This window comes from Amphiura filiformis, chromosome 2 (genome assembly GCF_039555335.1).
Source record: "Amphiura filiformis chromosome 2, Afil_fr2py, whole genome shotgun sequence".
Lineage (NCBI taxonomy): Eukaryota > Metazoa > Echinodermata > Ophiuroidea > Amphilepidida > Amphiuridae > Amphiura > Amphiura filiformis.
In genome coordinates this window covers 20352124-20365238 of record NC_092629.1, presented here as the reverse complement: position 1 = coordinate 20365238, position 13115 = coordinate 20352124, and the positions used below count along the sequence as shown (strand labels likewise).

At 38.3% G+C, this 13115-nt stretch overlaps 1 protein-coding gene and 1 long non-coding RNA gene across 2 annotated transcripts; both read left to right on the top strand.

The window, feature by feature from the left end:
- Positions 1–2912: 2912 nt before the first annotated feature.
- On the top strand, positions 2913–3892 carry LOC140138876 (ATP-dependent DNA helicase PIF1-like). Its single transcript, XM_072160658.1, has 2 exons — positions 2913–3106; positions 3316–3892. Exons 1-2 carry the CDS (start codon positions 2913–2915, stop codon positions 3890–3892), a joined length of 771 nt encoding a protein of 256 aa, XP_072016759.1.
- A 1567-nt stretch (positions 3893–5459) lies between these two features.
- On the top strand, positions 5460–7336 carry LOC140135585 (uncharacterized). The gene is made up of 3 exons (XR_011856546.1): positions 5460–5556; positions 5929–6306; positions 6877–7336. It is a non-coding gene; the product is annotated as an uncharacterized lncRNA (long non-coding RNA).
- Positions 7337–13115: the final 5779 nt, after the last annotated feature.

The window sequence follows — 13115 nt, the reverse complement described above, 5'->3', positions numbered from 1 at the left end:
ATGATGGCAATGAAGACGATCATTCTGATAATGAAGATCAGACCAGAGATGACAATGTTGTTTATCGAGATAACATTCCAAGTAATGAAGTCAATGAAAATGAACATGATGTTACAAACACGTCAGCACCGCTGTATTCATTCTTACATGCTGTAGATTTTGCACAGTACGCAGCAGACAAGAGTGATAGCACTATTTTGTCAGTGGCTCCAGGACAAGGTAATAAGCCAGAACACGTTTTAGAAATGGAACCGAAGTGCTTCCCAGTAGAATTTCCAGATGGTTCTAATACGTATAACGAGAGCCGAGAACAAAAGCTGTCGCCTTCTAGATATTTCAATGCCAGGCTCTTTTCAGCTGATAATAGATTTGCCAGGAACCCGGAATATATATTTTTGCTCTCTACTGCACAGAAGTACATCAAATTCATTCAAATGTATCTATTGCTACCAGAATAGGTTGCACAAAAACTTCAGATGGAAAAAAAATCACAGCATCTATGTTACGAGACCACGAACAGGTGAAGCAACTTATTAAAAGAGACGAAGGTTACCGATTCCTGGCTCAACTTAGAGGAACCCCTGCATACTGGGAAAAATCGAAGAAAGATATCTTTGCAATGATTCGTCAACTAGGAATTCCTACTTTCTTTGTGACATTTAGTGCTGCTGATAGACGATGGATCGAAATACACAATTCTATCCTTAAGATGTTAGGAAAACCACCAATGACACCAGAGGAACATAAGAATATGTCATGGGATGAACATTGCGATATCATCATGTCCAATCCAGTTGCAGCTGCCAAACTGTTTCAGGAAAGACTACACACATTTATCAATGACGTGATTATGTCACCAGCTAATCCTATTGGCAAAGTCAAAGACTACTTCTACAGGACAGAATTCCAGCAACGTGGCTGGCCGCATATTCACACATGGTTGCGTGGGTTGAAAATGCCCCCAAATGGGTGAAGATCCAGATAATGAGGTCCTAGAATTCGTTGATAGATACATATCATGCGAAATTCCACCAGAAACTGATCCTGAATTACATGAAATTGTTACGAGTGTGCAAGTTCACAGTAAAAATCACACAAGATCGTGCAGAAAAACCGGGAAAACATGCCGGTTTAATTTTCCAAAACCGCCATCAGACAGAACATTCATTTGTACTCCAACAGCAGAAAGAGATGAAAATGATGAAGAACATCAGAAAACCCTAGATCGTGAAACAAAAGCAAAAAATATGCTGAACAACATTTGGGAACTTTTACAGAATCCTGATCATGACTTTGCAGATTTTTATGACGTTCTTTGTTTAGCTGGAATTGGACAAGACGAATTTGAACAGGCACTAGAGACGCTTTCAAAGCGGCAAACGATGTACCTAAAAAGGCGTCTTGAAGACCAATGGATCAACAATTACAATCCAGACCTGATTCGCTGCTGGAATGGCAACATGGATATTCAATATGTACTCGATCCATATGCATGCGTTATGTATATTGTTTCCTACATTACTAAATCAGAAAGAGAAATGGGTGACTTGCTCAGAAATGCTCAGAAAGAAGCAGCACAAGGAAACAATGATGCCATACAGCAATTACGAAAGCTTGGAAGTATCTACCTCCAAAACAGAGAAGTTAGTGTCATGGGAGCAGTCTACCTTATCTGTAGTATGCCTTTGCGAAATAGCACACGAAAAGTAATGTTTCTGCAAACTGCGTTAGACGGACAACGGATATCTCTGCCTCTGACACAACTACAAGCAAATGCAGGTAATTCTGAGCAAGTATGGCAGACTACTCAAATTGAAAAATATCTTGATAGACCAAGTACGCCAAAGTACAACAACATGTGCATGGCCACGTTTTACTCAACTCACTATCAAGTGTCGGCCAAATCGGACAATATCAATAGAGACCCAGATGATAACGTAGATGATGAAACCGATGATGACGAAGCGTCTGATCGTCGTGATAAACTAATACAGTTGAACACCTATGGCATCAAGATGAAAGAACGTAAAGGAAAGCCAGCTGTCATTCGTTACCCAAGGGTATCAAAAGAAAGACAGTGAGAGGTATCATATGAATATGCTACGTTTGTACCTTCCTCATAGGAGTCCAAATATCAAGCCAGATAGTTTTCCCACCTACGAAAGTTATCATATGACTGGATACACAACTATCAACAATGACAGACTACGAGTTAAAGACGTGGTTGAACAAAACATGTCAGAATTCGAACCGAAAACAGATGAACTAGATGAAGCGTGGGAAGTACTTCAAGAAGTAGAAAATATGGAAGATGCTTGGGCAGGAATTGCTCCACAATCTGAGCAGCAACGTATTGATGATAGATTAAAAGATGTCAGAATCGAAGACTCAGATGATGACTTAGCTGAAATTGAAGTTCCTGAACTTCAACCAGGAAATATACCTGGCCAACGTGATGCAGGTTTACCAAGGTGTGCTATTGAAACCCGTAATCCAGATATAACTGAAGAACAGGCAGAGACTATGATGCGTCAGCTTAATGATAAACAACGACAGTTATTTAATCATGTTGCTAAATGGTGCGATGAAAAAGCCAGAAATCATAGAATAGACCCATTTCATATCTTCCTCACTGGAGGTGCAGGAACTGGAAAATCGCATGTGATCAGATGCATCAGTTACTATGCTCAAAAGAAATTTGCAACAATGACCGAGTCCGCTGATGATGTAACTGTGCTATTAATGTCACATCTTGGAACAGCTGCATATAACATTTCTGGTCAAACCATCTGTACAGCCTTAAAACAGGTATTAGAATGGCCAAAGATTACAAACCTCTTGGAGAACAAAGTCTGAGCACGCTCCGCACAAAGTATCAACCCGTACAGCTTGTAATTATAGATGAAATATCTATGGTTAGTGCTACTCAGCTATCGTCGTACATTCACGGACGATTACAACAAATCAAAGGAACATCATACACTTCCTACTTTGGCAATGTCTCTATCCTGGCAGTAGGAGATTTCTTTCAATTACCACCGATAAGTCCACCCACACCTTTGTGTTTCCCACACGAAGAACCCTTGAAAGACTTGTGGAATTCACTGTTTGAGAAAGTTGAACTAACTGAAATAATGCGACAGCGGGATGATGCAATATTTGCCCAAATGTTGAACCGACTTCGCGTGCGGAAAAAAACGAACCACTAGAAGAAGCAGACAAGGAACTCTTACGTTCCCGCATAGTTCATGAGCACATTCGTCAAGCACCTTCTGACGCGTTACACTTGTTTTACCTCAACGTGGATGTTGACAGTCACAATGAAACAAAGTTAGCGTCACTAAACACGGAAACATTTACTATCAAAGCAGAAGACGTTGACCAAAAGGGTGGCAGAGTGATCAAAGTCCACGAAACACCACATGACACATCACGTCGAAAAGACGACACGTCACTTGTACCTTATCTGAAGTTAGCAGTAGGTGCTAGAACTATGCTAATAGCTAACATTGATGTTCCCGATGGTCTTTGTAATGGAGTATCTGGTACCATTAAAGGAATTGAATTCGGTAACTCCAAGAACATGCCACAGGCTATCTATGTCAGGTTTGACAGTGACAAAATTGGAAGGAAGGCTCGATCATCACAAGTTATACCACCTGAGTATGTATCGTGTGTCGCTATAATGCCACGCAAGGAAACATTTCAATTGAAAGGAAGAAACTTCAGTACCACAAGAGAACAGATTCCATTGAAACTTGCTTGGGCTGTTACTGTTCACAAAGTCCAAGGACTGACAACTGAACAAGCTGTGATTTCTATGAAATGTTTCAAAGAATCAATGGCATACGTTGCACTTAGTCGAGTGACAACTTTAGAGGAATGCATTTAACCAACTGTGATTTTTCCAGGATCTATTGCAATCCAGATGTAGCACGATATGTTGCAGAGATGCCTACTTGTGATCTATCCAATGCCAATCCTATGCTACCCATCGATCAGAATAAGTATTTCATAATTGCTCATCATAATATACAGAGCTTACGTCGACACATCGAAGACATGAAGAGCAATACAGAAATTAGGAAAGCACATGTTATTTGTTTATCAGAAACATGGTTGACAGACATTAGTAGCCTAGACTCTCTTGTAATAGAAGGCTACTCTTTAGAAGCAATACATTCTACTCGAGGCAGAGGTGTGGCAATTTACATTCAAAATGGTGTCAACTACACAGTAGTGCCCATTCCAAGCAATGTATGTGATGCACTTGCAATTAGGACACATGGAAACACAAACATGCTAATTACCGTAATATACAAACCCGTTGGAACTAGTGCGGGCACATTTTGTACAGAAATGAATAACATCACTGCACAAACTGATTTACTGGATACAGATTATACAGTATTTGTTGGCGACTTCAATCACAATTTAATGGGAGGTAGAGCAAATGATTTCCAGTCCTTAAGCCAATACCATCAAGTTATCACAGATCCTACTACTGCTGGTGGCACCCTTCTTGATCATATCTACATAAAACCATGTCCCGCATTATATTATGCATCTGTACTTAATACATATTATTCGTACCACAATCCAACATTCATCGCGATTAGGTATTAGCAATCTGGTAATCAGGAACCTGAAGAACAGACACTTCATGGATGAAATGTCAGGAACAGGATAGTGCAAATTAAGGACATAGAAATAGGAACATAATTTTTAAAAAGAATTTTGAATAATGAACAATCGATATGGTATGGAAGACTTAGAAAACTGAGTTTGAATAACTAACATTGATATTATTACTGTAGTAGAAATTAAATTAGGGACAGTAGAAGAGTTAGAAGATTGAGTTTGAATAACGAACATTGATATTATTACAGAAAAGATACTTGAAGAACAGAAACTTTACCAATGAAATATCAAGAACAGGAACAGAGTACAAGGTAGTGGACATTAAATAAGGAACATAGAGTACAAGGTAGTGGACATTAAATAAGGAAGATAGAAATAGGAACATGATACCTAAAGGAATTTTGAATAATATATGAATTGAATTAGAAACATAGAAATAGGAGCATGATATTTAAAGGAATTTTGAATAATTTATATGAATTAAATTTTGATCAATGAACAAACGAAATAGTGTAGAAGAGTTAGAAGACTGTGTCAAGAACAGGAACAGGGTAGTGGAAATTACTCCACTACCCCCCCATTCACCACCGCCGCGCCGCAACGAGACCCCATCACCTGGCAAGATTCTCAGCCTTGAAAAGGCAGAAGGAGTATAGGCCACATTTCACGTAAATAACAACCACAGACATATCGGCTCAGCTCCCAGGGGACATGGCACAGTCGACAGCTTTGGTATCGTACGATGCTATATACGATCTTCTACCTCATCGGACAGAAGAAGGCCACACCAAGACTATGGAATATTACAACGTGGCAAATATTGACAATAACATACTATAGAATGAGATTTGAGGATGAAATTCTGTTTCGACGCATGCAGTACCAAGAAAACAATGGCCAATTTACATGTATGTTGTAAGTACATTTTGATTATGTTGACTGATATGACTTTATAACCCATTTAATACCAAGACCAATTCCGGGAGTTAAAACTTGCAAAATACTCTTCTTTTAATATTCAATGAATAGTCCAACTGCAGCCCTGATTAAAACCTTAAACAGTATAGAGGCTGCAATGACCATTATACTTCGTTGTTTTGATTAATAAAAATCATAGATACAATTACATTGTCCATTTCCAAAACTAAAATGAATCTGTTCATAAAATAACCTATGTCTTCAGAGATACTACTGTAATCTTAGATTTGTTCTGATATCAAATTATATTTGTGTCCAAATCCCTGATATTGGTTAAAATTTTATATTACATTTACCTTTTTTTTTCAGGTTTCCTTAAAGGTTTTCCAGACCAACACACGTCCATGGGACCAGGGCTAAGCCTATAGAACTTCATATGAACCAGACCAAGGCCTTATCATGAATATAGGTCCTATAATTTATAGGCCTACTAGGCTACAAACTTGATGAGAATTCGGTCAATATAGGTCCCTATGTTTATAGCCTTTCCACGTTTACGGAAATGCTCTGCAACTAAGTAAGTCTTCAAATTGGGATTTCAAGATCATTCAAGAAAATCTGTCACAAAAGAATAACCAAAGATTCGAGGAATGTTTTACAAATCAGACTCTCGAGGACCAAATTCCTAATAGCACATCATCATCAGTACCAAGACATAAAACCCAGCATGACCTGCAAAAATATTTTGTAAGTACACTTTTTCATTTGATTAATTACAGTTATAATTGATTGATATGATTAATTCCTCAGTGAAACCTGAAAGACATCCAGATTCTTTCCAAGGTCAATAAAAATTTTGTAATTTCCACCAAAAGTCATCAAGAAATGCTAAATTTTGCTCAAAAATCATAAAAAACCTGTTTTCGCCCAAATATTTTTTGTGAAGTTGATCCTAGATACTTCTAGTTTTTAATATTGTTTTAGGATTTTCTCAAGAAATTAGCATTTTTGCCCAAATTTGACCTCCCAGATGGATTCATCAAGTCTTTTCTATTAAAATATGAATATCTTTTATATACTGTCGATCAACAATTTAGCAGTTATGAGGCACAACATTTTCCATAATTCCAGTGTTAAGACCACCTTTCAGTGACTAGATATTGAAAACATGGAATGTTCATGTTCGCGGGCATGTTCGACATGTTGAACTAATTCGGATGACTCCGGGATGACCATTGATCTTCATTCATTCATTGGAAATGTTTAATAACATAAAAAATTATTTCTGTTTTTGTTTTTCTATGATTTTCTTTGCAGCATCTTTCGCAAACACCGCCGGAGGAATCCGCCTGAATCCACAAGGGTCATGTATACACTAAAGTTGGTTATCAAAATAGCTTTAAATAGCAACAATGAACGTGGCAAGGAAAAAATATGAATTTAAAAGGATTTTTTACCATTGGAATTTATAAACTTTTAAATAGTATAAATGTGCCGTGACCCGTCCACCATTAAGTTAGGCAACAGGTTTATACGGCGACCAAGAGCCAGGACTTGCCGCTGAAAGCGCCCCGTCAAACTCGGATATTTAACTCATGCATATCCTCACCAAAATCCAGAAGACGGAACTGCGTCTGATGGAGTGCGAGCGCAGTTATGGATGGATCTATCCTGGAAAGTAGACTTTCTAACCTGGAATTACTTTTGTGCTTCAATTTGCTGAATGGATTTCCTGTGCTTTTGAGCGTGAATATGTCGGACAGAGCCTGAGACAAGAACAAAGCAGTGTATGGACTTTTGCAGTAATTTTGTTTCGTAAAAATTTTACTGCATCCATGGGAATGATTTCCTATGCTGGAATATATTTCGTGTTTGTTTCCTGAAATAGACTCATGGAAGCTAAAAGGTGAGCTTGTATGCTACTTCATAAACTTTCGCAATTCTTTTTACCTGAGTGCTATTTGCCTATTTCTCCTTTGATATAATTATAAACTATGGTGAATGACATTTGCGCCGGGGACGAAAAGTATCTATTCTGGCCGCAGCCGAGTGTCTGTAGCCCACGTCCAGCGTCTGTTGTTTTAAAATGTAATGAGCAAATGTATCTTTTTTGCCAACTCTGTACTTGTGTGCCATATTGTTACTAATCTTTTAAGATACAGCTGTATATTTCATGTGATCCTATTGAATGTAATAGTTACATCGAATGACTTGTTGGTTGATATTAAAGACCCATTCAGTGATTAGCTCATTCAGAAGATTATGATCAAAATTCAGTTATTTACACCATTGTTAGTAGCATCAGAGAAGATGTAATAAATTATTACATCTTCTCTGGTAGCATACATGTGCTAACATAGACTGCAAGTGGTTGAGTCAGCTGTGTATTCAAGACAAAATATGACATTTTACATGAAAATGTAATTTCTCTATAGCTCCATTTCGCTCGGATCACTGCATGGGACTTTTTAATGTCATTAAACTGAATAAGGCTTGTGAATTGTGCTAAATTGTTTATTATTTTTGTTTATCAAACGAAAGAAAATCGCATCTCTTATTTTAGTGAAACTGCAATTTTTTCTAAAGCCATGCTTTATTTTATGACACTTTGATAAGGTTGTAAAAAAACTGGGAAAACAAAAAAAAATTGTTTTGCACATGTCTTGTAAATATTTTGCGATACATTTTGTCATAAAACAAGCGAAATAATTATGTAAAATCAGCTGTTTTGATTTTGTTATATTTTTCGATGACTATGTTCATGTTCACAGACCATCTGCGAGGGTTAATTATAGAGCATTGCTATGTGCGCGGTACGTTTGTGCATAAAGGTCTAGTAACCTGGGGAAATGATGTACACCTGTGTTTTTGGTATACCACTCCCGTAGTTATGAGCTGTTATGGGCGCACCATTTGATACTCAGGAGGGACGTGGAAGTTTTTAACAAAAAAAACTCCCCCACTAGTGAGTGAATGAATTATAAAATTCTTTTTAGCTGTGTATCAAATGCTGCGCTCCTTTTTCCTATTTATGTCACAAACAAGGGTGTTTTTGAAATTATCAGGTGCACTTCTCAGAAATGGGTTTGGTGTATGGTATCAATCGGTCTTCCTATTCTCTTTGTTCTTTTGCTCCTGATTATAAACAATTAGTGCTTGAACATAATCCTTCACAGGCAACGATGACAAACTTTGTTACAGATTCCCAACAAACATAAAACTAAAACCTTTATAATCCAAAACAATTCTATAACGTGCTGATAACTATAATTATGTAATTGTGATAAAAGATTAAGAAAACGTGTGCTAAATTGCTTGCACCAGAAAATTTTAGTTTTAAATATGTAATTTTCTGTTTGTTTTGAAAATGTTATGCATTATTATTAAATTCACATGTTAGAACGTTGCATTTCACCTCAGTTTTCTACGCGCACGGCATCAGTTTTCTACGCGCACGGCATGCATGTCCAGACGGGCCGGATACCCTCGCCTGATACCCTCCTTTCATGTTTTCGCTTCCGACTGTCATGCGTAGTTTTTTCCTGGATTGTATTCACCATTTTGCTCTGATCTTTGCCGCGATACGTACCGATGTATGCGCCGCATTTCCGTACATGTATAATGTAGGTACATGTATACTCAGGGACCGTGTGTACTGAACTTGTTTACAGTCATCAGCGAAACTTTAAGTTATGGGCGGGGCTAAAACATTGCCGCCGCAATAACAACAAACAAACAAGTTCGTAGCCGACGGGTTCCTGTAGCGTGTACCATGTGTAGGAGTTGTAAATCGGCCCCAATGCGGATTTTTATTTTCAAAATTATGGGAAAAAAGTGTGATTTTACTTTTAATTTAACTTGTCAACATTCACCAAAATTTTCATCTGATTTTGGCAAAATTTAAAGCAAATTCCCATTTTCAACTGTGATGTACGCCTACATGGTTACTGAGAAACGTATATTATTATTATTATTATTATTATTATTATTATTATTATTAGTGTTATTATTATTATTTTATTATTATCAAATAGTATTATTATTATTTTTGTTGTTACATTTCCGTACAAATGACTGATTAAATGTACCAAAGACATCACAGAAAATCATACTCCTGTATTCTTTGTATTCTGTTTGTTGTATTTTTTATGTAGGCCTATCGCAATATCTGGTATATTTTACCAAAACAGAACTCATTATTTACCATGATATTTTACTTTACAAAATATATTAGTGGTGTGTTCTATTATTATCTGCCAGTTATAATTTGAATCTTCTCTATTCTTGAGATCATGTCATGTGAGGGGTGACTTCCGGTCAAAAAACCAAAAATGAATTTTGTTTATTTCGAAAAGTAAACAGCAAATTGACGTTGCTTTCACATATATGCATTGCTACTATCCAGTGCCTGCAGTATATTTTTAGATTCGGGATCAAAGGTCATTAAGGGGTAACATGTTGAAAATATTTATGACCCCAAAGGTCAAAGTTAAGCGGTCAAAGGTCAAACTTTAAGACTGGCATTTCCGGCCCCGGCTAGGTCCAGATCTGTAGCCAGATCTAGTTCTTCTTCTTACACAGCCGTGACGTTAGTCACGGCTGTGTCTTTTTTCTTACAGGTTCTTTCTTCTTCTTCTTCTTCTGCCGACCACTACATTTGCTCTAGCACTTACATGCTTACACCGATTTTGACCTAACTTTGTCCTAACCATCATTGACCATGCCCCTACATGTCATATGAAACTCGTGGGGTCAAAGGTCACGCAGGGGTCAAAGGGGTTAAAAACGTGATTTGAACTCAAAATGCTTCTTCTCTCACAGATTACGTAGGACAGTGACGCCACTTGCATACATGCATTGTTATTACCCAGTGTCTATGGGGTCCTCACAGATTTGGGGTCAAAGGTCATTAAGGGGTCACTTCCGGTATAAAACGAAAAAACTTTCAAAAAATTTTATTTACTAAGAAAAACATAGGACAGTAACGGTATGTTCACACATAAATTGTGGTTACCCTCTGTATATGTGGTATTTTTTTATTTAGGGTCAAAGGTCATTAAGGGGCCACTTCCGGTATAAAACGAAATACCTTTAAAATGCTTCTTCTCCCACAAATTACGCAGGACAGTGACGCCACTTGCACACGTGCATTGTTATTACCCAGTGTCTATGGGGTCCTCACAGATTTGGGGTCAAAGGTCATTAAGGGGTCACTTCCGGTATAAAACGAAAACCTTCAAAAAATTGTATTTGCTAAGAAAAACATAGGACAGTAACGGTATGTTCACACATAAGTTGTGGTTACCCTGTGTATATGTGGTAGTTTTTTATTTAGGGTCAAAGGACATTAAGGGGTCACTTCCGGTATAAAACGAAAAACCGTCAAAATTTTTTATTTGCTAAGAAAAACATAGGACAGTAACGGTATGTTCACACATGAATTGTGGGTACCCAATTCATAATGTGGTATTTTTTTATTTGGGGTCAAATATCATTAAGGGGTCACTTCCGGTCTGAGACGAAAAACCTTCAAAATGCCCTTCTGCCACAAGTAACATAGCAAAGTGGTGCCACATGCACCCATGCATTGACATTAGCCAATGTCTATGGCCGTTTTCATATATTTTGGGGTCAAAGGTCATTAGGGGTAACAACACGGCTGTGTTCGTGGGTTAGACCACAGCTTAGTCTAGTTACACAGCCGTGACGTTAGTCACGGCTGTGTCTTTTTTCTTACAGGTTCTTTCTTTCTTCTTCTGCCGACCACTACATTTGCTCTAGCACTTAGATGCTTACACCGATTTTGACCTAACTTGGTCACAACCATCATTGACCATGCCCCTACATGTCATATGAAACTCGTGGGGTCAAAGGTCACGCAGGGCTCATAGGGGTCAAAAACGTGATTTCAACTCAAAATGCTTCTTCTCTCACAGATTACGTAGGACAGTGACACCACTTGCACACATGCATTGCTATTATCCAGTGTCTATGGGGTCCTCACAGATTTGGGGTCAAAGGTCATTAAGGGGTCACTTCCGGTATAAAACGAAAAACCTTCAAAAAATTTTATTTGCTAAGAAAAACATAGGAGAGTACCAGTATGTTCACACATAAACTGTAGTTACCCTGTGCATATGTGGTATTTTTTTATTTATTGTCAAAGGTCATTAAGGGTCCACTTCCGTTATAAAACGAAATACCTTTAAAATGCTTCTTCTCCCACAAATTACGTAGGACAGTGATGCCACTTGCACACATGCATTGTTATTACCCAGTGTCTATGGGGTCCTGACAGATTTGGGTTCAAAGGTCATTAAGGGGTCACTTCCGGTATAAAACGAAATACATTCAAAAAATTTATTAGCTAAGAAAAACGTAGGACAGTAACGGTATGTTCACACTTGAATTGTGGTTACCCAATTCATATGTGGTATTTTTTTATTTGGGGTCAAAGGTCATTAAGGTGTCACTTCCGGTCTGAGACGAAAAACCTTCCAAATGCCCCTTTTGCCACAAATAACAGCAAAGTGGCGCCACGTGCACCCATGCATTGACATTAGCCAATGTCTATGGGCGTTTTCATAAAATTTGGGGTCAAAGGTCAGTAAGGGGTCACAACACGGCTGTGTTCGTGGTCTTAGACCACAGCTAAGTCTAGTTTTTTTTGTTTTTGGTTGATTTGTATGGCGCTTTCAACTACTGAGGTTATTTGCGCCAGTACTCACTCCTTTGTCAAGTTGCACCTGTATAATTCCATTCAGTCACAATACATAACTAGAGCTACTGTGGCTCACGAGCCACGAATGTCAGGCGGTGATTGATTCTGATTAGTATCGTTTGACCTTAGACCTCGGGTAAACTCATGCTATACTCTCCAAGTGTCAAGGATCATTGCAAGTTACAGCTCGATTGGAGCAACTTTAAAATTGACCTGACCTTTGACCTCGGATGACCTTTGCGGTTTTATACTCCTGAGGTATTAGGGACTGTGCAAGGGCACGAGGTAAGTTAGGCGTATGACTGTGATGACATCATCACGCAGCAATACTGTGCAACGTTAAATTTGACCCGACCTTTGTCTTCGGTTGACCTTTTCGGTTTCATATTGGGAGCAACGTTAAATTTGACCTGACCTTTGACCTCGGATGACCTTTTCGGTTTTACACTCTCCAAGTGTTAGGGATCATTTGCCGCAAGTTGCAGCCTGATCGGAGCAACTTTAAATTTGACCTGACCTTTGAACTTGGATGACCTTTCCAGTTTCATACTTCTCAAGTGTCAGGGATTATTTCCCCAGAGTTGCAGCCCAATCAGAGCAACTTTAAATTTGACCTGACCTTTGACCTCGGATGACCTTTGCGGTTTAGGGTTTAATACATGTACTTCCCAGGTGTCAGGGATCATTGTCCCCAAGTTACAGCCTGATCGGAGCAACTTCAAATTTGACCTGACCTTTGACCTCACATGACATTTGCGGTTTCATACTCCCCAAGTGTCAGGGATCATTTTCCCCGACTTACAGCCTAATTGGAGCAACTTCAAATTTGACATGA

Coding starts and splice junctions, on each gene's coding strand:
- LOC140138876 (XM_072160658.1), top strand. CDS start 2,913: ATGGTTAGTGCTACTCAGCTATCGTCGTACATTCACGGACGATTACAA. Junction 3,107..3,315: donor AAAGACTTGTGGAATTCACT/GTTTGAGAAAGT, acceptor GGATGTTGACAG/TCACAATGAAACAAAGTTAG.